This window comes from Hirundo rustica, chromosome 1 (assembly GCF_015227805.2).
Source record: "Hirundo rustica isolate bHirRus1 chromosome 1, bHirRus1.pri.v3, whole genome shotgun sequence".
Lineage (NCBI taxonomy): Eukaryota > Metazoa > Chordata > Aves > Passeriformes > Hirundinidae > Hirundo > Hirundo rustica.
In genome coordinates, this window is record NC_053450.1 from 21,957,114 (window position 1) to 21,983,239 (window position 26,126).

The window sequence follows — 26,126 nt, forward strand, 5'->3', positions numbered from 1 at the left end:
TCATCAGTAAAGCCCACTTTTAAACCATACAACTCTATATTCGTTTGGTATAGGTATTTTATTTCCAAAAACAAGATTTGCAATACAACAGAAGGCGAAGGGCAGCAAACAACGACTACCAAAAACATTCACTTGGGTTATCACACAAGAGATATTAGAAAGCATAACTTCCTTACTTACATGCTGTTTCTGTACATAAACTGCATCATATGAACAAAACACCATTTAAAAATTCCATTAGCAAAACACAACAGTATAAGCTTTTCATTTTACTTAAAATTTTAAAGTATATTTTGAAAAGCCTCAAAACTTCAAAAGTGAGTAGCAAAAATAGTTATTTTGGATACCTACTTTAATAATTGATGGCATTTTGGAGTTGAGGTTATCATAAGTAAAATGCAGACGAGTCCTGAAGGAGCATTTGTACAGCAGAGGTTCCTGGTAAAATTCAATTTTACCACTAGCATTTCTCTTATCAAGACATACTGTGCAGTCAGAAAAGTTGATCATCTTCCTCAGTATCAGATCAGTGGCTTTTAAAAGAAGTGTATAGGTTAAAAAAAATATATTGCATACAAAAAGTAAGTTGTACATACAAGTTCTTAACTAGAAGAAAGCAATACCAGGCAGTTTTTTAGTCATTATTTAAATCAGCAGCAAAGTACTTGCTTACATGACTGAAGAGAATCGTTTCCTGTGTCAGACTTTTTCTGCTGAATGCATAGAATGTGAGGACAAATTAGTTACACCCAAATAAAATTTTCACCTTAGCTCTTTTTATAAGAGTACTGTTTCATGTGGAAGCATACAATGACTACCATTTTCATTATTCTCAAAGAAATAACTTTGCATATTATCCCCTAAAGTTTTCTTTTGAACCTTCCAAAAGAAAAAAAGAGCTATTATAGTGATCTTAACATGAAATATATTTTGTGATTTTATCATATTAGTTTGTAGTTATTTTAGCCAGAACAAAAAAAATAGGTTCAGACAAACATTAATTGAATGCCTCACTATACCTGAAATCATCTGTGTGGTCTTAGCACAGTTACTGTACCCCAGTTCCACCTCTAGCCAAGATCAGTAAGAGCACCCAGATTTACAGGTGAACATTGGCAATTCAAGGACTGAAACATTCAAATACTGAAGACAGAGTCAGAATCTGAGGGCTTTTTTCCCCTGAAAATGTGAAGTGAAATGAATCATGTCTTGCAACTGGTATGCTGTGCTCACTACTGTGAGCACATTTTACTGCCTCTCTTCCCAGCCTGTTCAGAGTTTCAAGATCATCTAAAACAAGTGCAATGGAATGCCTTAATGTGCTACTGCTCGCTCACAAAACTTGCCACTCACTGCCAGCAGCAAGCAGTAATTCAAATACCATCACACGATGGCAAGTGTGAGCAGAGAACAATTATCTGTGCTCATACAAGGATGCAGTAAGAATCAATCTACATTATTACAGTTGGCTCATCAGAATTAAGGTAAGGACAAGAGAAAAAACTGATTGGAAATCAAAACAGGCAGAAATTGTCTCACTTCTGATAAAAAAAGAGCCATTTTTATGAGACTTACAAATTTCTCTATGAATTTAAGAGTGCCTCCACAGTGACATGTAAAAACAAAAAATATCTACTCACCAGAAATGTCCATAAATGCTCGATCCCAAAACTCATCCACTGTATAGCATTCTGCAGAAGTGATATTGACTGAGAGAACAATATCATCCTCCACATACTTTAATATGAGATTGTTAATCACGATGTTGACATTGTTTACAACACGCCTAATCAAACTCTGAACATAACCTATAAAATAAAACAAATTTTTGGGAATGATAAAGACGACATGATAAACTTATTTATTTAGTAAAAAAATTATTTATTTCAATATATTCATTATTTTCAACTTGCACTCTTTTAAAAAAGAAATTAAAATTTAAACAAACAAAACATCATTGTACATTCTTTACCCAAAAAATAACGACTTAAAACTCTTTAACATTCTGTGTAGTTGTTAAGTCAATCAGCATCCATCAGAAATGCAAGATACAAAAAAAAGTTGTTAAAAACTACGAATACAATACAGCATACAAAACTAATTAACTTTCAAGCTAATTAAGAAAACAGAACACTATGGACTACTGTAGACAAAGAATTTTAACAATTACTTTTTTACTTGAGAGACATTTAGAAATAGGTTTGGAAAAATGAACACCAGCTGCCAGGTTACTTTTCAAGTATGAATATATTATGCCTAGGTGTTCCCTCAGTTTTTTCATAAATTAAATAAGCATTAACACACCTGGTACTTTCTCATTCTAAAACCTAATATATCCACATCTTGTTCAGTAAGACCCCTTTGAGGTGTATCAAAACCAATTTCTGTCAACAAGCCAAACAGTAAGCACCTGCACTGAAGCCTGTTGGGAACAAATCAATTTACATGTTTTTCAGATGTAATGTTATTGGAAAAATCATCTCATCTGGGAATTCACAGTATGTGGCAAGCATTCATATTTTTAACAATTTTGTAAAGAAATTAAATACTACCCGTTTTCATGTTTTTCATGTATACTGAACCCAACTATGGACCCAACTCACTTGCTGGAAAAGAGTAAGGCTTAAAATTTCTCTGTTTTTAAATTTATGACATTACACACATCTAAAAATACATTTCACAGACACTACCCAGTTCTAGTTTGGTGAGTATGCTGAAAAAAGACAGCTAATGATACAGGCTTAAATCCACAGGTTTCAAGAGGAGTTTTCTGAGACTCAGACTACACAAAACTCCTTTATATCAACAATTTTAATCAAAATTAAAAATTAAAATGAACATCAAAACATTGTCAGATAACTAGGAAAATACTTAAGTTGCTACTCCCATTCTACTCTGCTTTTTCTAGGTGTTCATCTTTTTCACATTCATAGATAACTTTTCACTTTGGAGCATATGGAAAGTTTTACCATTACATAATTACAACTTGCTTGAGTTCCGCAATCAAAAATTTGCCCAGCTGACATATGACATTTTTCCTTTTTTCAGGATTCAAAGTCCTCAATGACCAGAAAAAGGAAAACCAGAAATACAGTCAAATTCAATGTTTTCAGAGCTTAATACTGTCAGATTTCTAACATAACCTGAACTGGCTTTTTTTGCGTATCAATCTAAAACTACTGAAAAAAATGTGGAATAACTTGCTTTTAATGATTTTCTCACTGACATCTTCAAAGGATAACATTTTTATTTTATATAAACTCAGAAACACAGATGTATTATTTCAATAATTATGGGGTATAAGAGACCCATATTCATCACTAGAGTGATGTAAACCAATTTGTACATAAATAGAAGGAAGCACAAGGCATTTAGCTCCTTTCCCTAATTTCAGCATTGAAATATTTTTGCAGACTATTTAACTAGCAACTATAAAATTATAACCAGTTATTTAATTATGACTTTAAAGCAAGCTCCTAATTTCATTGAAGAAAGTGAAGCTGTCTCTCCACAGGTCCAAAGTTTTTTCAGTATTTTGCTCTCAAGGGTCTTTCAAAGTCAATCCAATATACATTTTCCTGCCGTGAATGACAAAAGCATTACATCATAGAAGGAAAAAAGGCAAGTTGTACTGATATTTTCCGAAGGTATTCAGGAAAAGAGCAACACCATTTTCATCTGTATGTCTTTTTGGCTGAGTTCATAAAGAGAGGAAGCAGAGTCCTATCCTCCATATAAAACAGAGGTCATGGATTTGCTAAAAAATATCTATGAAGGTATTTCCAAGCTAGTGGTATAGTTTATTGTTGGAAGTATCATATAAAAACCAGCTTCCTGATTAAGTTTAACTTCAAATATACTAGAAGCAGATTTTCACACGAGGAACAGTCTTAAGAAATTGTAATTCCTACTATTCAAAAACAACATTAAAAAACCATCAGCAAGTTCGTGTATAATAAAGAGTTGGTTGGGGTTTTTTCTGTTTGGTTTTGTTTGTTCGTTTTGTTTTGTTGTTGTTTGTTTTGTTTTTGTTCTTTTTTTTTTTTAAGAGTTTTGTTTTAAATACAAGTGAGAAAAGGCAGGTAAAAGTTACTTACACTCCTGTGATTTCTAAGAATAACACTATGAGCATCTTTGCCACTGAAATAAACATTTTCTATGTTAAGTGAATAAAATCACCAGAAAATCTGTAGGGCTAAATTCTGTCCTGAGGTACAACACAAAGTCCACAAGTATGTTTTTTTCAAATTGTCTAGAACCCAGGAGGCTGCACTGTGCATTAAGTGCTACAAATGCAATTTTAAATCCAACACTCCAAAAATTTTGCATCTCTACAGTCAGAGAATTTATATCATCAGACTAGACACATCTAAACAACTTATGTTTAGCAGCAGTCTGTTGTTGACAAAGCTACATTTTTAGCTAAATTTTGCCTCTGGAGATCCAAGGCCACTAAAACAAAAGGACAAATAATTATTTTTTTTTTTTAAATACAGCACAAATATGATACATGCATCCTCCAAGGACTTAAAAACAAACAAACAAAGCAAAACAAAGCAAAAACTCAAAACAAACAAACAAACAATAAAACCTAAGCCATTAACTCCACATCTTACTAAAATTCAGGATGTGCAAATTTTATCTTAGGACATTTTACCACATAGGACCTCTATATGAAACAGTGCTATTTGTCCACTCTAAAACAAAACCAAAGCCACCTGTATTTACAACTTCATCATTTACAACTATTAATAGAACTGTATTGATACCATTTCGCCACAAGGAGGTAAGTTACAAAAATCTTACAAATGTCACTGAAGGAAATATATTCATACAATTTTTGGGTAGCCTTTGACTTTCGTTGTTTGCAGATGTGACCCGAAGAACCAAATCCCAAGCAGCTGCCAGAGCTGAAGCGCTGTCCATGGTAGGAAATGGTTTCCCACAATTCCAAGCCCCTGGAGTTTATTGGATTGCTAAACTCTAAGAGACACTCCAGCCCTGGCTCCTCTAGTCACCATTTCAAAGCAAGGTGATACCGTGTAGCACATCCTATTACGCACACTATATGTCAATGTTGTCTTTTGATTCTAGTATAAGGTTTCTGTTAACAAAAGACAGCAAGAAAGCCTCACACAAAACTATCATATTTTTAACATAACTAAAATTACATGACACAAGAAAGGAAACTGCAATTCTTTCCAGTACTTTCCAATTTTACTTTTCTGCAAGAAACACATTATATCCAAAATCAGAGGCAGTAGGAATCAGAACCCACATTCACATTCAAATTACATATCTGGAGAAAAAAAAAAAGTGCAAATCTCCACCAGTAGATACAGGGCTCAATAAGAAACATTAACAAAACATGAGATAGTTTGGGTTTTTCAACCTAAGAGAAGTCTCCAGAAAAACCATACAGCAGCATTCCAGTACCTAAAGGCAGTCTACAAGAAAGCTGGAGAGGGACTTTTTCAGAAGGGCATGCACAGATAGGACAAGGGATAATGGTTTTAAACTGAAAGAGGGCAGATTTACATTAGATACCAGAAAGAAATTCTTTCTTTTGAACCACTGGAACAGGCTGCCCAGTGGCCAGACTGGATAGGGCGTTGAGCAACCTGGTTGGCTGAAACACGTCCCTCCCCATATCTGGGGGTTGGAACTAAATTATTTTTAAGGTCTTTTCCAATCCAATTTATTCTATGATTCTATGATGCTACCTTGAACTGTAAATGAGTTATGTAAATTTAAGAATTTGATGAAATGGAAAGAAAGATTATCAGCATTAAACTACATTTTACTGTGATTTGGTTCTATTTTCTAACATACAAGTATTTCACTAACCTTTGTGATTTGTAGGTAGACAAAAACATAATAATCTAACTTAAACACTGTGGCCATCTGAATAAACTTCTGTGTTTGAATTAGACAAAAATACCTAACCAGTTTCTGAAATCACGGATTACCTGGAGGTAAATCAGGGTCAGGAGAAGCAGACTGTTGAACTCGCCGTGATTTTACTGCTGATTTCATGCTTTCTGTGGTACTGCGGTTTGTTGAACTGGAACCACAGCTTTCGTGGTCTTCCTGCTAGAGGAAAAGAAAGCAATGAAGTCAACCAAACAGAAAGAAAATAAACATGGGGAGAACTTGGTAAAGGCTCTGTAACTTCCGTTACTGTTCTTCCATCAATTCAATCCTGTACTATAGAAGTTGACACAAAACTAGCTGAACAACATAAAATCAATACTTTCACTAACCTTAGTTTAGAAAAGAAACCTGTCACTTAAATATATATTTCAAGTGAACATATTTCTTCTAGCTCCATTTCTGCTGAAACATTCCTTCAGAGACAGAGCTCTGCGGATTACCAAAACAAGTACGAGAAACTACCTAATTGTATGAGCTTATATGCCTTCTCATGAAACTCAGATGGTTCCAAGATGTCAGACTCACATCCTTCCTAATAGTGCTAATTGAAGCTGATTCATAAAGCAAAATATTTTTGCAGACTTCTATAACAGTAAAACATGACCCCAGAAAAGATAAATGAACTGAGGGCACCTGCTCCTTTGGAGCTTCTATATAGTTCATTCAACATAAGGAATTCAGAAGCAGAAAAATGGCTCATAATTCCAGAATGTGATATAAGCCTTTCAAGATGAGATTTGCAGACACAAGAAAACCTTAATTAGCTGAATCTAGGATTTTAAATACACCAGTGGTATTCCCATTACATTCCAGAATGACAGTTTAACTACAAAGCTCAAGTGTAAAAAAGCCAAGAGAAGTAATGCAAATATTCTTGTAAATGTATTAGAAGAACAGGTTAAAGAAGATGCAAACACAGCTTTTGACCGAAGCCAAATTACTTTAATAGACACAGTCCCTTGCAGAAAAAGTGAAAAATGCTTTCTGGGTCATGCCACTGATCATATCACACAATTTGTTCACAAAAAAGAAGCTTTGGGGAACAAATGTCAAGTAACACAGTATGAATTATAATATTCTTAAGTCCTCTTAACACCAAAAGCACGCAGCTTAATAAAATGTGCTGTGTTTTTGCACAGGACGGATCATGTGTTTCCCCACACGCTGCCTGGTATTTCTAATAATCTCAGAGAAATTAGAAAAGGGAATCTTCACATTACTTGCTGTTTGATGTGGATTTTCTTTTTCATTGAAAAAAATTACTATATGCAATGATACATCTCAAATGCAAGTCTACAACTTCAAAAGTAACTGAAGAATTTTTTTTCCTTCCACTCTGTACTTAGAACAACAAAAGAGGGAAATTCTCTGATAAAATGAAACTACCATTTCACCAAGAAAAAAAAAAAGGGTAATTTAATCTTAGGGAAAAATAAGATTAAGATAGAAGCTTTAACTCATTTGGGGCAATTGAATAAGACAGATGTATTCATATATTAGAAGACTAGATGATAGCTTCTAAAAGAAGAATGAGTTACCATAAAGGACTTGAGATTTTCCAGTTACTAATAGAGTATTGAAAAGCAATACTATATTATAAATACATAAAGCAATACTACATACTGTTGGATGTTTTTTAATTTATGGTTATTTGGCCATTTTAGTCATACAGTCATACTCTTTTTCCAGTGCATAAAAACCCCATAATGGGTTGAGAATTAACTCTGTTTAGAGGGCATTTGTTTGCTTTCCCATCTCTGACAAACTTTTGATATTTTTCATAGAAGAATGCAAGCTTCCTGGAGACTTCCTCTGAACTTCTAACCATGGAGTAATTTCATTAGAACACCACCTCTCTCTTTAAGGCACACCTGACAGAGATAAAGCAAGAGCTTCATTAAGCCCAGCATGATGGAAGCCTCTTCATCAACATAGATTTTGTAATCAGCAGAGCTCAACTCTCCTTCTTCTCCAGTTTACTGAGAAAACTTAGATCATATACTCTTAACCTAAAATTTTTGAAGTAACTTTTAGATGTACTCCTTCTTGGAAACTAGTTCACATGTAGAACTTGCAAAAAAGCCCAAGCTCAATTAGCACATTTCCTTCTTCCCCAAGCTCACTCATGGATTGCACAGAATGCTGTGCTGCAACTATTTAATGACTCTGTCTGATAGGATCACATTACAATTGACTTTTAAGATTTATGTCAGCTACTAAATAAAGAGAAGGCAGAAGAACAGAATGGGGAAGTTCTTTTTCTGAAGTGTTAACTCTTATCAAGCCTGATTACATTCACGTCTAACTTTTCTATCTACATACTGCTCCAATTATGTTCAATCCATGTTCTCAAAACTTCACAAAATTTCTGCAATAATTTTGAACATTATGATCAAAGATTAAGTAAGAGTGGTTTAAGCTTTTATCACTTTCAGAGACCTAGGAATAAACACTAGCACTTTGGCTTCTGACGGGGGATTGTTTTTTTAAAGGAAAGGGGAGGAGAAGCCTTAATTTTGAAACAAAGTCTCAAATCTCAACCTATAAACACATTATATACAACAAGCTTTTTCTATTTCCCTGAGTTAAAAGTCTGTTGTGACGGAAAATGGTTGTAAATCATTTACAGCAAGCTGGACCTAAACACAAGCAAAAATGTACATGTTCCAAAATGGTACAAAAACAAATTTATCTCAGAAATAGACGCGTGTGACTTAATCCATATGAAGTAACAGAGTACACCTACCTACACATAACAAGAGTTCAACCTGGCTGACATTTGAAAAAAGGGTGGGTTTGTTGTTACTTCTTTTTTTTTAATCTAGGATAACATCCATTCTTTTCCTTACAATACAAAATTATCAAAAATATTTTTGGGAGCTTCAGGAGTTGATTTTGGGTTTTTAGAGCATGAACATACATACCATTTTTCACAACAGTTACTGATATTTTAAAAGACAAATGTATTCTTCAATTAATGGGAGATGATAAGAGTGGCCATGAGCTCAAAAAAAACCTACACTCCTAAGCACACATATATCCAGAAGGTTTCTGTATCTGCACATTTCTGCTCAATGTTAACTTTAAGAGCACACTATTAATTTCTCAAACATGTGGTTGTCTCATAAGCCCAGAAGTAAAACATGTTCATTAAAGAGATGGGGAAAGTTCCAAGGAAACTGCCAAAACTAGCATAATTATGAAACTATTTAAAACTGGAACCAACTAGAGTCACACACTGTGTCTAGATCACAGTGATGTCATCAGAAACACCCAGCCAAAAAGCACTAAAATTACTGAGCTCCCATAAATCCACCTCACACCAGATGACAAACATTTAAAAGTTGAAGTCAAAATTGTAAAGGTGGTGGGAAGGGAGTTAATATTCTGAAAGTGCTAATAACTATAGTTATAGTATGAGATTTGATAAAAGTCCATTCATTTTATCACCAACGATAGTGACTCCAAAGAACAGCCACAGCAGTGGAAAACTAAAAATACTCATTATATAGCTAGAGAGATGATTTCTAAATAAGATAACTCATTTACAAGGGTTTTTTTCCCCACTGGCTTGTATTGTAAGTAAAGCCCAGAAAACTTAAATTTGAAAAAGAGGTCCTGTTTTTGAGTGTTGTTCTGCAAATACGACAAATACAATTTTGCACAATCAGGATCTTTTTTCACTTTTGACAGATGTGTCAATTCCAGTAGTCAGCTGAAATGTTTTTATGAAGTATTATGGTTCTATGATCCTGGAACTATGCAAGTAATAAGTAACAGGATAGACACCTAGGCTAGTAAAGTTATATTCAAGTTCCTCAGTCAATTTTCTACTGCAATTTAAAAATGTTATTGCAAGGTTTGGAGCAAATTACAATTGACAATACCTGAATACATAACGGATGAGGTTTAATTTAATCTTTCCTAATAAGTGGAGTTTATAATCTTCACTCATTATTCTTTCTTTTGTTCATTATGCTTTCCAAATTCAAAATACTTTTCTCCTTAAAAAAGACACTCTCTTAAAACACACAAATCCTATTCAATGTGCAGTATCTCCAAAATGCCTCATATAAGCATGGTTCACAGGAAGATAATGTTCTCTTGAAGATCACTTGGCTGTTTATGCAAATACTGTCCCTCTGCTTCCATAAAACCAAGTTAGACAAGAAAAATTGGGTTCTATAGAAACAAAAAAACCAAGAAACTGTTTTAAACCAATAAATATTATGAATCAAATTTTTAAAACCTAAACTGATTCAAATTACCTACTACACAAACTAGCAGAGAGTTCTTCATCCCCATTTTTTTTTCCTTTTCCTCTATAAAATTTGCTTTTTCTCGTCCTTTATAATTTCTAAAACAGTAAGCTTAATATCCTTTACAAGTCATTAGAAGATATCTATTCATATTTCTATAAATTGTATTTTACATGGCAAGACGCAAGAACTGGGAGAGCGGAACTTATGTACCATTAGCGGACAGTGCTCATAACAGCCATGTAGTTGGCTGCCCGTAGCAAGATGACAAACAACATTCAGGATGTGTCCATTTCAGCAAGGTTTTTGACACACTCTCCTGAGATGGGCAGTCAGTCTCCTCATTCACAGGCTGGTGAGATACCAACTGGACAGTGGGAGTTCAGTGAAAAAGCAGCTAGACAACTGCTCAAAGGCTTGTGATCAGGGTACAAAGTCCAGCTGATGACTTGTTACTTGTGGCATCCTTCAGAGATCAGTACCAGGTCCACGGTGTTTTAACATGCATACTAAAGACCTGAAGATGGGATAAGAATGCACTCTCATCAAAACCATGGATCGTACCAACCCAGGGAGAGGAACCGATGCACTGGTGGGAAGGGCTGCTATTGACAGGCTCCTTGAGGGTGTGAAGAAACGGGCTAGCAGGAACTCAGTGAAATCCAGATGTAAATACTGATTGCTGGAGTACCCAGGATAAAGATACTCTGGAACTGCAGACTAACAGTCAAACAGCTCTAGAGTGGCTTTTCAGAAACCAATCCAAGGGTCCCAGGGGGCAGCAAGCTGGGCACGAGTCAGCAGCGTGTCCTTGCTGCAAAGGCCAACTGTGTGCTGGGCTGCATTGGCAAGGGTGGAACCAGGGGCACAACTATTCACCCCCCTGAGCTCCCTGTGAGACACTGTATGGAATACTGCACCCAGCTGAGGGCTCTCCAAGACACTCCAGAAGCAGATCTATAGAGGACCACCATGATGGTTAGGGCGCAGGAGCAACCTCCTGTGCGCTCTCTCAGGGGAGATTGAGATAAATCAGGGTTGTTCAGCCTGGAGAAGGATGATCCTACTGCTGCCTACAGCTACATACTGGGAGGGTAGAGAGAAGTGGGAGCCAGACTGTGCCTGTTGTCACTCATATTTTCAGGGTACAAATCTGAACTGTGCAATTCCAAGCAGGGCATGCTCTTTTTCATCATTTGGAGGGTGCCCAAGTACTGAACTGGCTGCCCAGAGAGGTGGTAGAGTCTCAGTCCCTGGAGTTACTCAGCACTTTGCTGGCCAAGCCCTGCAGCAACCCATTCTAATCAGACTTGCTTTGAGCATGAAGTTGGACTAGACCATCACCAGAAACCATTCCAAATTGCACTATGATTCCTCTGCAAGTGAAAATAGAACACAAAGTAATACAATTTTTTAACATTATCTTTAAAATACACAAGTTTCACTAAAATGGTAAACACCATCAGATCTTGCTTTCAAAAGGATATCTGGTTCTTTTCCACTGCCATACAATTGCTAATATGCATTACATATAAACAGATTCCTATTACATTTCTAACCTCACAACACTTCTGCTGGCTAACACAGGTTAAGCACTGCTTAGAAATTCGTACAGAAAATTAATTTTATTATTTTTTAATGAACAGCAAACTGGAAGTGTAACACTGAAACAGAGAAAAGCCAGTCACCCACATATGACATCTGTACATCTTCTGCATCTTTTAACAGTCTAATGCACATTTACATTAAGATTATGTAAATATAGGTATATTTCAAAACTATGACAGTGTAAAATATCAAAGACAAATTACTCAAATCAGGCTGTTTCAATTTTGTAGAATAATTAAGGAATTATTATTACATATAGAAGTTATAGGTTCTATACATATATATACACTTCTAGTACTCTCAAAAGAGACTGCCCATTGTTTTTTCACTGTAACAAAACTCAATTTTAAATCTTTTCAAATCACATACCTCAGAGTGAGTACTCAGAGATTGAGCTCTGTCTTTCTCTATGTCAGACAAGAACATGCAGGAAAGTCTTTTTTTGCTACCAGAGTTTTTTTTTCAGTAATATTTCATGTGGAAATATGTCAAAAATAAACTCTTAATATTATGTCCTAGACTACAAAGGAGAAATACCAAGGAATTTGAGGCAGAGATGCAGGGAGTGGGGCAAACAAACAAGTTTTAAGTATGGTTAAGCAGAACAGACAAACTGGAGGAATCAAGAAACAATTTAAACAAGGCGTCACCCTCTATGTACCTCTTGCTGCATATGATCTTGACTGATGTTAAATTAACAGAAACAACCAGCAGTGACGGCCAATAAGGAACCTGCTGCACTGATACCAAAAATCATGTGCCATCTTCCTACTGATTCCTAGATAACATCATCTTCCTGTGATGTTGCTACTGTTTTGATTAGCTGATTATCCAGAGTATTGAGAGGAACATTCCTTTGTTTACAAGAAAAGGAGCTGCTCAAGCGCCTGAAAGCCTATGGTGATACAGTCATACCACCAAAGATAAACAGAACAGGCTGTTCTCACTAAGTGGTTCTCAGAAATATACCCCAGTTTCTCAACACTCAAGACAGAGTAACAAATAAAATGACCTTGCAAGTTATTTTTGAGGGAAGTTGTACAAATACCTTCTTTCTATTGTGTAAAGAAAGTTATATTATAAACTGTTAACTGATCATCTGGTAAAGCTTCTGATACATTTACTGTAGTTTTAAAAAATTATGAGGCCACCTACCATGATGTAAGTGCTTTTTAATAGAAATAAACATTTCAAAATTACTTTCCTGCAATTTCTCTTAGGATAAGCTTTTTCAAGATTTCATTCTCTCGTGTTACATGAAGTTTGTGGAGTGCTTTGCTTGGAGGAATATGGGTGGGGTGGTGTTAATTCCGTAACATTATTCTGCATTTAATATCAAACAAAGTGAGTCTGACCTATGACTAGAGCTCTCAAAGCTATTAAAAAAAAATCAAAACCAACTCAAAATAAGAAATATTACAGTAGCATCTGGCAGCTATACTCAAAATTTGGCATCACTGTAGAAGCAAAGATGGAAGAGATACAAGTCAATTCTGAAGTGCCTGTTCCACAAAAGTCACAGCAAGCTGAACTCTAACTCAGTAACTCACATCAGGCTGACTGAAAGGAAAAGAGGAAAGACATGGCAGGAAGGTGAGCTCCTTCAGAAAAACTGGTAATGTGAGCTGAAATGGGTCATTCTGGCCTATATATTCTCTGTGACTGAAAATGAGAAAGAAGAGTGACTAAGACAGTTTAACCTTGAAAGACTGGGAGAAAAGAGTGACACAAAATATGCTTATGAGAACAGACTGAAACCTAAGAGAAGTGGCCTGCATTTCTGTTCTCTTTTTCAACTTGTGTTCAGAAACAAGCAAATATAATAAAATTGAGTGATAAAAGAACAGATACCTATTTCAAAAATCTCTTGAAAATTAAATCAGAACAAAATAGGATACATATTTCAAATTTAAATAATTTATCTCCATACATGAAAACTCCTGACCAGTCTGAGTGTTTCACTGTCATCCAGCCTAACACACAATTTGGGGCCTGTTAGAGAAGCATCTCACCCTCTTCCAGGTCCAGCTACTGAACTGGGCAGCACTACAACAACCACATTTTTCTTACACCGCCTGCTTACGTTTTTGTGCATGTTATTTTGGAAGACACTGTACCAAAGACCGGACACACTCTCATCCTTATTGCAGGTACCTTGAAATATTTGGAAGAGTTGAGAAGTACTTCTCCAGCATTTATCAAGTCTGTTCCTGCAGTGCTCACCGCAACATCAAAATACCATTGTAAGCATGGCTCAGTCACATCACTGATCCATTAAACAACACCTGGGAACCATTAGCAAAAGTCTGATCCATTCAGGTGACTCTCTCATACTCTCTTCCACCTGCCAGAGGGCTAACACTGGCCTCCAGCACTATTTCAACTGGTCCCAGACTTCACCAAAACATCACTTTCCTTTGTGGTGGTAGATGATTGACGGTATTTGTTTCCCTGCACAGTCCTGGTGGGTTGTGGTTCAGCTCTGTCTCACACTTTCTTTAGAGGGTATGTTCCCCTTACACATTTCCTACTGGATTTTATTAGAAAGTCAGACCCCATGTGCAAGAATTCTCTCCACCAAGCATCTGCCAATGATATAGTAATAATTTTTATTACAACATAACCTTGCCACCCACTTCCTCCAAAGAAAGGTAGAATACTGTTCAGACCAAATTTTCTCCTAATCCCAAACACTACTGACCAGCAGACCTACAGCAGGGTCCCAGAAAATTGAGTAATCCTCCACTCTCAAATTTCCATCATCACAATAAACCTCTGATATATAACAGTGAAAGGCCTGAGGCACAAAGCTTTGTCTGGAGAACTTGCTATCCAAGCAAGCTCTTCTCAGTGCTGAGCATCATTTGGCTAGTGCTTGGCTTTTGGAGGTGCTGGGGATGGAAAGAGAGCAAAGATGTAATGAAATGGCAATGAATAACAAATGCCAATGTCAGAAGGAAGAGTATACCTACTAGGATGTGATCAGGATACGCAAAGCAATCACACGAGAGACAAAAGATTTCGCAGGGCAGAGGGTTCCTCCGAGAGCGCTCAAGGCTGAGCCAAGGCGGAGAACAAGGCAGAGAGCCTCTGCCTGTTTATTTCTTACTTTTTATACATTTGTGGGTCTGGCTGAAGATTGGCTTTTGGAGTTTTCACCCCTCAGCTGAATGGCTAGACCAGCTGTCAGTTACAATTGTTTTTAGGTTAGAAATATGCAAACAAAGGACAGAGAATGAAAAACAAAGGATTTGTTTATGTTACATCTGTGAGAAAAAGGTAGAAACTGCTCCTAATATTGTACAGTAGCTAAAAAGTCTGACTCCATTTTATGAACAATTAAAAGGCTTTAAAAAACTCAGAAAAACCAGGGTGGCATCAGGATCCCTCCAGCTATTATTGATTTTCACAAGTGTTTAGTTTATGCTTACAGTGACTAATTCTCCATTAAAATTGTTTTAAATTAGTCAGTAGGTTCAAAATTTCATGGGGCAGTGCAAAAAAAGCAGCAAAGAAGACTGAATGACCAAGACATGCACATCTGGTTTCCTTAAGATTTCAATCTTAAAACCCAATGCAACTGAAAAGCATTTGGGTCAGAGACTTTAGCCTAGCAGTCCTTTCTTCCTCAGTTACGGTCCAAGATAGGTCCAAGCCAAACCTGTGCTTGTGGCCATTCTTCACAGAATCCGTAACAGGGACTTCTTCCCAAGGTAGTACTCTTCAGGACATTTTTACCAGCACAGGAAGGTTGAAGTAGAAATGTTTCTCAGCTACAGACACAGAAAGACTGAAAACGCTGCAGCTTTCACTGCATTCTGCAAATTCAGAACTATGGGCATTTCACTGAAGAAAAAGTGAGATCTCAGCATACAATACAATCTACAGAAGGAAACCGGAACACCAACAAAACAGTAGTAAAAAATATTCTCCTTTTTAAAAACTAAGCATAATCTTTACAAAAATAACAGTAATTGCTTTTTAGTGCTATGTTAAGACAAAACTTCGTTTTCTAACTTATTTCCAACAGTTCTCACATATGCTTTTCGTGCATTCTATAAACATACATGTAATGCTATGTAATTGTATTATTGCTATGTACGAATATTCGAACAGCTTTAAGAAATTAAAATCTACTGAGTATAACTGTACATCATAATTTAGATATTTCCATACATCTGACTGAAACATAATTTCTCTTAACTTACATAGTTTTCTTACTTCCCAGCTGATCAAATTCTAAACACAGAAGCCTAATTGAGAGCTTCCTTAGTTAGTTGTCTCAAGCAAAACTTCCACATATTTTCCCAAAATGCTTGTCTTTTAACTTTCAAGTACACCTTAATAGCTCTGCTGCATTTCTAACAACTCACTTGCAAATGTGTACTTTATTTTTATTTTTTTCTTTTTTAAGCTAAACTTCAGGCACCATGATGGAGAAGGACAGGTTTTCACCAAATGTAATCTATCAATTACATCTTATTTAAATAACATTATTTAAAACTATTGGACTAAGTTACAAAGCTGGCTGAATGGCTGCAAAAACTTCCTAGTTAATCAATATTAAAAAGTACACATAAGAGCAACTTACTCAAAACACGTAGTTACAGGTTTTCTATTTGTTATCAGTCTTTTCTTTCGCAATTGTCAGTCTGTAATGTGTAGAGCATTTCAGAGAACTTATTGCTATTTATTATGCTCTGCTTTAAGTAAGAAAAGCTTTTGAAACATTAACTTAAACCTAAATAAACAGTAATTTATCTTCTACAACAGCCAGCAGTCTATCACATCAAACCACCAGAATGCTATATATTAAGTCAAGTGCAGCTGTCAGTATTACACTGTAAATGTTAAAAGTCTTACAAAAGATGTCTATATTCTAATATAACTTACAATTTTTTATCACAGAGGTTAATTTAAGATACAGTGTGCCTCCTCTCGGCCAGCATGGACTCTATACCAGGATTCAACATTTGTTATTCTTTCCAGTGAACACAACATTCTTGTCACTTCCTTACGCAAATCTGAATGTTCAGAATTATACCTCTCTTAATACTAACTAAAAGGGATGATTTTTAACATCAAATAAAAAAATTTTAAAATAAAATTTAAATAAAAAACAAACAAACAACAACAACAGAAAAACAGCTTCTTCCAAAACCTTCTTCCAAATCTGTGCCAATCATTTTGAATGGAAAGTATTTTTTATCCTTGGTCAAAGTTGCAATGAAAGAATAAGGACAGGTTTAAAAGGAAGTAGGAAAGTGAGTGTCAGAAAGAAATGAAGTTGAGTGCCCAAGGGAACAAAACAAACATTCTGAAAGGAGTTAGGGAGACAGGACTGTTACTGTTTGTGCTCAACTGCAACTCCAGCCACGTGCAACAGGAAGAAATTAAAAACTGGACAACAGGGTGGAGAAATAAGATTGAAAACAACTTGGGGGAAAAAAATATGTATGTAGGAAAGCAAAAAAAGCTTGGAAATATCCTCTAATCTCACATAATGCCAAGAAGGAAAGCTCAGGGAGCATTTAGTGAGGAAGAAGAAAATACTGTATCTTGTTTCAAATCAAAACATGGAACATCTGTAACAAAACTACTGAATAACTGAATAACATCAGCCAAGAAATAAAAAAGTTAAAAAATAAATTAAACTCAGAAATATTTTCTTAGAACATTAATTCATTGTGATTTTATCTGTTAGTTTACACTGTGAGATCTGTTTTATAAATTCAAGTTTGACAAAAGTAAATCACAAGTAATATACCATTAAGTCATCAACTCATTCAGGTTTCACTAACACTTATTTTATGTGGTATATACTGGTTACAGTGGTGGATAGTTGTAGCACCTTCAAAAACTAACCGAAGGTGTACTATTCAAAATGCTAAGAAATGTAAGTGCAATTGCATTCATGTCAAACTAAAAGAGAGCTTTTCTTGACTGATGTTTTTTATCTGCAGTCCTGAAGAGCAACAGATAATTTTGTTAATCAGAAGGCAAATCCCTCACTTTATAAGTAAGTCTTTCTGTAAACTTTAGATAATACCAACAATTTAAGGACTAGGATAACTGAGGATCGTTCACCCATGGCAATCACCCAGGGATCACGTTCACACTTTAGCACCCTCCTGTGGCACAGACCATGGTCCTTTCAGTCCCGAACCCACCAGACACAGACACCCTCCATTTCTTCTATCCAGGCAGGTCTCCTCACTGCTGTCTTCTTTCTCCTTCTCCCTCAAACAGCCTGTGCCCCAAATCTTTACCCCGCATGGCACAGAGTAAACTGAACAAAGTTAGAAACTGTGGCTATCACTTCTAAACCTGTCTTACATACCATTAAAATTAATATCTGAATAGCCTTTTAAAAACTATCTTTGTTCAACAAAAAGTATTGACACATACAGATTTCTAAAGTGCTCTGGAATTGTACGGCTCTAAAAAACATCACTTTAAGTCACATTTTATTCTGAAATCTTGCCATACAAGCACAGTCAATTCTCAAGACTTACTGTTGTAGGAGGAACACAAGTTCATGATTCACTGAACAAAGAAAATAAGTATCTGTTTTATACTTTATTAAAAAAAAAAATGCAGCTAGCTTTCATATAGTTAACAGGCCCACACAGTTTTATTTCCCAATTTCCTGGCAGAGGACTCAGGATGCAAAGAACCACATACCTCCACTTCACACTGAACAAATACTGAAGCGATGAGGGCCTAAATAGTCCTTTTTCTGTGTGTGAGTCTCAAAATCAGATTGTAAGCAGTAACAAAAGGTTCAAAGAAACAATATACTGCATATAAAGGAAGTTACCACAGGACATGATTGTGGCAGCGCATCTTACTGATATGAATCTTAGGACAGTCACACAAGGATTTCTAAATATCTGTTTTTAAATATACTGACTGTGCTCCCTATATTGTGACTTTCTGTGTTTCTGGAAACACCATGTGGCAGTTTGAATTTCATCCTAATCCTGCCTCCCCTGTGGAAGTACACAGGCACAATTACATGTGGGTAAATATTTGTACCAAATAATGAAAAGGAGTTTTTCTATCCACAGGTATTTTTTTTTTTTAAGCTATCCCATACTCCAACAAGCATTAGCAGGAAAAATATAGTTCAAGCAGAAAAAAACACATAAAAATTAGTTTAAATTACATTAAAGAGTTGCAATTTCAATGGGGAAAAAAAAAAAAAAAAAAACTAAGAGATGCAATACTAGAGATAGACAACCTGTGGGGTCCAGTAGCTCTTTGAAAAATATATTAGTAACAACATAGATGAAGGAAAAAGAGTAATTATATTATGAAGCCAAAGTTTCATGCCAAATCATGATACAGGGTATTTATAGTAATCAAATATATGTACAATTTTACAATTTTCATAAAAACTCCAGGTGACAAAAAACCCCCTAGTCACAGCACTATCATTTAACTCCTTATAAATCTTAACGCCATAAATGTCAAAGCCAAATTTATCTACAAATTTAAGTTATGAGTTCTTCATACAGATATACAGATGCAGAAATCAAAGTGTCCTTTCCAACTAAAACTTAATGTCATATAAAAAACCCAAGGATACTTCCACTTCTACTCTCCTTTTGTGGCTGAATTACAATCACATTATGTGCACACTTGCCTATCACTAACCCTCTGCTCCTATTTGCAAATGTACTGTATTACAGTCCTTTATTACTTCCAGAAAAAGATTACTTCATTAAGGTATTTTGGCAATGATCATCAGTGTAGCATATAAATAAGAGATTAATATACACACAGGATATGTAGATATGCTTATAGCTAAACCAACACAGAATTACGTATGATTTCTGCATGGATACTTACATATTTATAAACTTTTGCTTTGTGTCAGATATCTAATATCATTACCTATTAAGACATTGTTTTACAATTTCTTCCATGAACAAAATATCCCATAACTATCTCCATGGATAAAATTCACACTACAGTTTTTCCCTAGATCCAGTATGCAAAACAGATTTAAGAGAAGAAACAGAGATCCCAAATACAGCACATTCTTCACAAGTAATCTGTGTTCCCATAATCGACTTTGCAAAATACTGTATGAATGTTTTTGGTGAGAAGTATTAAAAAAGTTATATTTGTCCATGGTATTCACAGTGTTCTCTCAGCTAGAGAAAAAACTTTGTATTTAATCAAAAACTTTGCATGTTACATGTTTTAGGTCAGAGAGAAAAGTTTTGTCTGTTACTGCTGCAACCAACATTCACATCTTTTCATAATTAACCCTGTAAATTAAAGATCTTTGCCTGGGTTTCTTTTTTCCCCCATTCAAACTTACACTTCAAGATGAAACATTTTCCTGCCTGAGCTTTTAAACTATATAGACATTTTAGAGGGGGTTTTTTGGTCTAGTAAATGAGTGCTAAAAGCATACAATTGAAAACACATTTATTAAGTAAGAAATATTCAATTTAAAAAACCAAGTAGAACTTAGATTTTGCTTTTACAATGCAAGCCATCTTCACCACTACATCATTTTAGGTCAATCAGAACAGAAACGTATTTGGATTTTTAATAATACATTCTTCTTATATCACACTGAAGAATTCTTATGCTTCAAGCACAAAATGTCTCCAAACTTAACAGGCATGATGTGACATAGCAGAAGACTAAACACATTTTAGTTCCTCCACAACAGGCCAAGTATGGTTTTTTCTGGAATAAAAGCTCTGCACTGCAAATAGGTGCTAAAGACAAGCACACACAGCAGCTTTTCACTTTCAGTGAGTTTTGATCAATGTAAATCACTGTTAACATCACATTAGTTACCAATGATTGGTATGTTGAAATAAGGTGCACAGCACTAATTTTCAAGGGGTCTCATCAAGACATTTACAGACAGCAACCGTTTTCAATATTTGCACATTCCAAAAATGAGAAAAGATCTTGAAGACTAAAGTGGACACATAGAAAAGGCTGGGAATCACCAAGTTTCAGGGTACTGCACCTCATCACGTTTTCCTTATCAATTCTGATTTACAGCCGCAGAAAGCAACCACAGAGTAAATGCTGGCAGTAGCTTGGGGTTCTCTCCCAAAGGGAAAATTACCTAAGATGAGGGGAACAACTCTCCTACACAGAACACCTGCACATTGTAAGCTTTCTGAACAAGAATAAATCCTCACAAAAATATTTTAACCACTTCTAAACTCAACTTCAGAAATCCCAAAAATTGAGATCCTCCTAAAGGAATTTTTGCTGACTGCTGCAACAGCAGCATGGAGGATAAAACTGCAGGAAAGAAAAAAGGAGTGGGGTTTTTCAGTTAAATTTAACAAAAACTCCAAGAGCTGCTTTTTGAGTCCAAAAGTTGGGTATGTTCCACACAGTGCTGAGGAAACAAATATGCAGAAATAGATGGTGCACGTCACATCCCAGAGGACTTGGGCATCACCAGCATACTTATCACTTCTTTTCTGGTCTCCACCCCCTTTATTCTGTCCCTCACTGCTCCTACGCAAATATTACACTTGGTTTAAAACACTCCATTATGCTAAATCCACTCAGCCACCCATATTCATACAAGCAAACGATATATAACTCATCTTACCTAATATCTCAAAGTATACACCAGCCACAGACCACTAGTCCAGTTCAGTTCTTTTCTACCTTTACTGCTATTAAAATTGTCAAATTAAGGTGTTCCAACCTCTGTGCTAAGTTCAGAATAGAAAATCTTCGTCCCTTTCCTAATGTCAGGAGAGAAAAGTGGAAAGTATACTATTTTTGCCTTCCACATAACAGTCTCATGTTGTTCCCCTGCTGCAAGTGCCATCAGCCCAGAGCACCAGCCCTGTGGCAGCATATACATCAAAGAGAATAACAAAATCAACATGAGGAAGTTTTCTCTTCGACTTCCAAATATACAGGGAGATGTTCAGTTTCTAGGGCTGCTTAGCCCACAAACATAATGAACAAGATTTTTTAAAAAACCTTTAAAAGTCTACCCAAGAAATGCTTTTAGGCACCAGACTAATTTTTTGGGTGCCATATTTTAGCCCACAGAAGAAACATGACTTAGGTAACTCCAAAGATCAGGCAAAATTAATTCAATTTATAGACACCTTCTTGTAAGAATATCAGATGAGATGATCAAAAAGCTCCTGTTGGTGTTAAAATACAATTAATCCAGAATGATAGGAAGCTTTTTCAATAATTATTTATTCCGATATTGACTACTGAATACTGCCAAAAAAAAAAAAAAGTGCCAAAACTAGATGATTAGAAATGTAAGTGAGATACCACAAGGATGACAAAATACAAAGGAAAATGAAAGCAAAATGGTAGAAACAAAAAAAAACCTAAAAAAATATAGCCTTCAAATAGTGCAAGCCAGAGCATGGCCAATCCCTTGGTTTAATCTAAGAAAGAAAAAAAAGCAGTAGACATTGCCCATATTCTCTGATATATCTCTTTTGCTATGTAAAACTCAAATGTGTGGTTGTCTCTGTAAGGTTTTAAAGGGATCAGAATTTACCAAGTGCCTATGATACATAGGATATATAAGTTTACTGAAATAGTTTGGAAGACGTTATGAAAACTGGTTTCTGAAAAACAGCCAAACCAAGGAGCATGAGAAAATTCCCATTAACATCTTGCAGCAGTACTTCAATCCACTACAAAATAGTAAGTGGAACTGTACTGAGTGGTAGATCTTAGTTCCAGCATTATTAAATGGAAAAAACCCCTCACTCGCATTTGACAGTAAATTTTAATTTGGCATCTGAACGTAAAAGTACGTCCAATAATATATTTTGATCATATAAAGACAATTATATACACAGCTATTACTAGATATGTATTAAATACTGCAAGACCCATAAAGTTTATTGGAAACAGGTTTTTCCCCACTCTAATGTACAGTAATTTAGATGACTACCTTTTAAACCATCTTTATATCCCACAGCACAATGTTCAGAAACCAGGTGCCAGTGTGCACCTCAGATACATCAGGAACAACTGCACGTAACAGAACCACATGAGACAATGTAAGTAGAATGAAGAAGCTATATCAGAGCATTTCAGATAAGCAATGAAAGGTGTCTTTGTTCTATCTACATACAGAGCAAGGTTTGGGTTTTCCTTTTCTCCCTCCTGCCCTTTACTTCTGGAGGAAGGGGCTTTGTTTCTCAGGCAAATGGAGTCTGTGTTTCTGAGTTACTCTGCCCTAGTATTACCTTTCAAGCAGGTTTTGGGACATTCTCCAACTCAGGGCAGCGGGCTAGGGGAAAACAGTGGGGGGAAACTAAATTCAGTAAGCCTTTTGCTGAAATCCATCCAGGTGGATTATTGTAGCAATATTACAAAATACCACCATGAGTGTATAACATCAGCTTATTATGAGATATTCAGTAGAACATTTTATTGAATAAGAGTACAACAAAATCAGCGACAGCAAACCACGCCCCCCCAGAGAATCATGAAACTACCTGCTACCCACATGGTATTCTGTGTAAATGCTGCTAAGTACAGAATTAAAATGGTTAAGTACTTTCAAATTAATCCCTGGCCAAGCAAACTGTCGGTTTCAGAATTTCATCAAGAGTAATACACATCACAGCAACGAAACACACTGGGTAAAGCTACTGAACTACACGAGTTCTGACAACTGGAGAAGCTGCAGGGCCACAGACAAGGCAAGGGAAGGGCCATGCACAGCAGGGGTGAGATGGCCAGCTTGGGACACAAGGACATGGCAGACTTCTCAGCAGCTCCAGGCAGGGCAGCAAGCAGCAACACTGCTGTCCCCAGGCTGATCTCCTACAGTGACAAGCAGCCTTCTGCATCCCCTACAAAAGGCAGTGCCCGGCCCCAGCAAGAGTGAAAATGAGGTGTCCCCACAGCAAACACCGACTGGAAGCTTGGTTCAATAGAACAGACTCTAAGGCCCCAGAGCATTGTCTCTGAATTTCTACATGCACTAGAGACTAGTTTCAAACTTTGGTAAGCTCATCGGTTTTATCAGGTCCTTTTCCCAGCAACTTACATGTAACTAGATTGTCTCAGCTGCTGTTACACAGGGGTAAAAGAACAGATTTACTGATAATGTAACTCAATGTGTGGGGACACAATATGTGCAGCCTCACACACACACAATTAAATAAACAACAACAACAACAAAAAGCGCCAAAACCACATTGTGAAGCCTCTTTTCAACCAAATTTCAAGGTACATTACTGCTAACACTTTGTTTTTCCTCCAAGTCTTAGACTATGGCAAAAAAAAAAAAAAAAAAAATGGTGGAGAAAAATGTTTGCATTATACATTGCTATGGTCATTTAAATTTCTATTTAAATTCATATTAGAAATGACCATTCTCTATGTTAAATGGAGTATATAACTTTGTTCTCATGAAAAGGGCAATTTTAATTAACAGACTTGGGAAAGCAATGGCTTAATAAAGTGGATCATAAATGGCATGACATTCTAGCGATGTATTGACCTCAGTCTTAAATATTTAACATTCTAGTGAGGGAATAAAGTGGTTTTATAGATATATATGAGAAGCTTTTAAGGATAAAACATCAAATATTTAAACAATATGTGAAATAACATTTTTAGAAATTAAAGCTCCTAAAAGAATAAACAGAAAAACATAACAAAAGTAGCATTCCCGAGAGGGTAAAGAAAAGTCATTTTTTCCTAAAATACACTGGTATTCATTAAAAACTTTTTAATGTAAGAGTTTATGAAAAATTTCATTTATAAAAAGAAGTATGATAAAGACTATTATTTGCATTTTTACTGCCAGAAAAAAATACCAACATCAAAAAACTCCATGCACACTCTCTGCTACATAACCAAATAAAAGTACTTTGAAACTCCCACAAGAAAGCATGCATGTGTTCAATTTTTTTAAACTATTAAATTCATCCAAATAGAAACCAAATTTGAATTTTTATCACATAAAATTAAATTCAAAGAGACAGTACTATATAACTTATTTTTTCAGATAAATACTTCTCAGTCCTTGAATGTTACTGAAGAAATAACATTTCCAACAACTCTACAAATTGGGAAAAGTTACCTTTGTCTTCTAATCAGCTACTATGCTAATTTTCAGCCTAGTTTAGATTAGTATTTTGAACAGAGCAAATATTTACAGAATCTGATTCAGGACTGCAGGATTTTCTAAGGGTTGACTTTCTGATGGGGAGCGTGTTTATAATGCTTGTGTTTCACATTTCTTTAATTGAAACAAAATCAATTATGCAATAGCTCCTATAAATCTCTATTGACATTCAAAATGAAGTAACAATTGAAGCACTGTGGGTTTGTTAAACGAAAGAGGTGGCTGAAGCAGGGAAGGGAGTTTGGAAAGGCAAAGAACAAGCTCGGGCAGCAGACCAACACCTTACAAAGCAGCAAGTATGACAGCAAGTGGTGATGTGAAGTACGTGGTGAAGAGAAAGCTGAAAATAGGTTTAGCTGCCTGAGAGATCTCCTGAGAATAATTTTGGTAATGTTGTAGCCTACCAAACTGCTACACACGTGAGCTGACCTGCATGTCAATAAGCATTCCTGTTCTCCTCCCTTCCACATCTTCCTGCCTGCTCTCCTACCATTCCTAAAACAAGATCTGAAACAGTAGTGCAAGAACAATTTTAAAAAAAAATCTCCACACTATGCAAGGCTTTTCTGTTGCTCATCTAGAATCTTTATTGAATAATCAGTATATAGTCAAAACCAAGCAGCACCACACTTCAGTATTTGCTTTTACATGCATGGTCCCTTTCTGTATCAGAACAAATTAAGTATCTGCTCTTTTGAACAGGCTGCACATTGCAATGAACCAAAACCAGAGCAAAGGCAAATTATGTGCTTGGGAATATACCCGTGTTTTTTAAATTGCAGAAAAAAAGAGGATAACCTTGCATGAACAAAATCATTTCTTACCCAGTAACAGCAGTAAAACTGACATGAATTTATATTCAAGAACAGAAATAAATATCAAGTGCAAGAAGTTACATCAAGTCAGCATAAATGACAGGATCATACCACACTTGAATTCATTACCAGTGTTCATTGATGAAAAAAATCATGTACAAAGGAAGCTTTAACGCTATCATGACCTAAATGTGTTTACAAGGCTACTTTATAAATCACTTAAAGCATTACATGTCTCCTTAGAGACACGAATGAAAACTGAAAAGAGCAGAACACTCACTTAGGTATGTCCTTGCTTTCTGCCTATATAAGATTGTTATACACAAGCCTTTTGCACAAAATAAGAAATTTTTTTTCCAAAAGAAAAAGCAAAACTGTAAAATA

General features: G+C 35.7%; 1 protein-coding gene across 7 annotated transcripts in view; it reads right to left on the reverse strand.

The window, feature by feature from the left end:
* Nucleotides 1–26,126, reverse strand: part of VPS13B (vacuolar protein sorting 13 homolog B) — a 428,881-nt gene that overhangs the window by 376,093 nt on the left and 26,662 nt on the right. For 4 of the 7 annotated variants that reach the window (XM_040076409.1, XM_040076406.1, XM_040076420.2 and 1 more), the window contains exons 4-6: nt 5,970–6,093; nt 1,641–1,808; nt 352–533 (exon numbers count right to left, since the gene is read on the reverse strand). In XM_040076409.1, the coding sequence (XP_039932343.1) occupies nt 352–533; nt 1,641–1,808; nt 5,970–6,093 (474 nt within the window). Of the gene's footprint in view, nt 1–351; nt 534–1,019; nt 1,125–1,640; nt 1,809–5,969; nt 6,094–26,126 lie in introns of those variants that run through there. The other 3 variants (XM_040076434.1, XM_040076416.1, XM_058422641.1) reach the window with 2 other exon arrangements.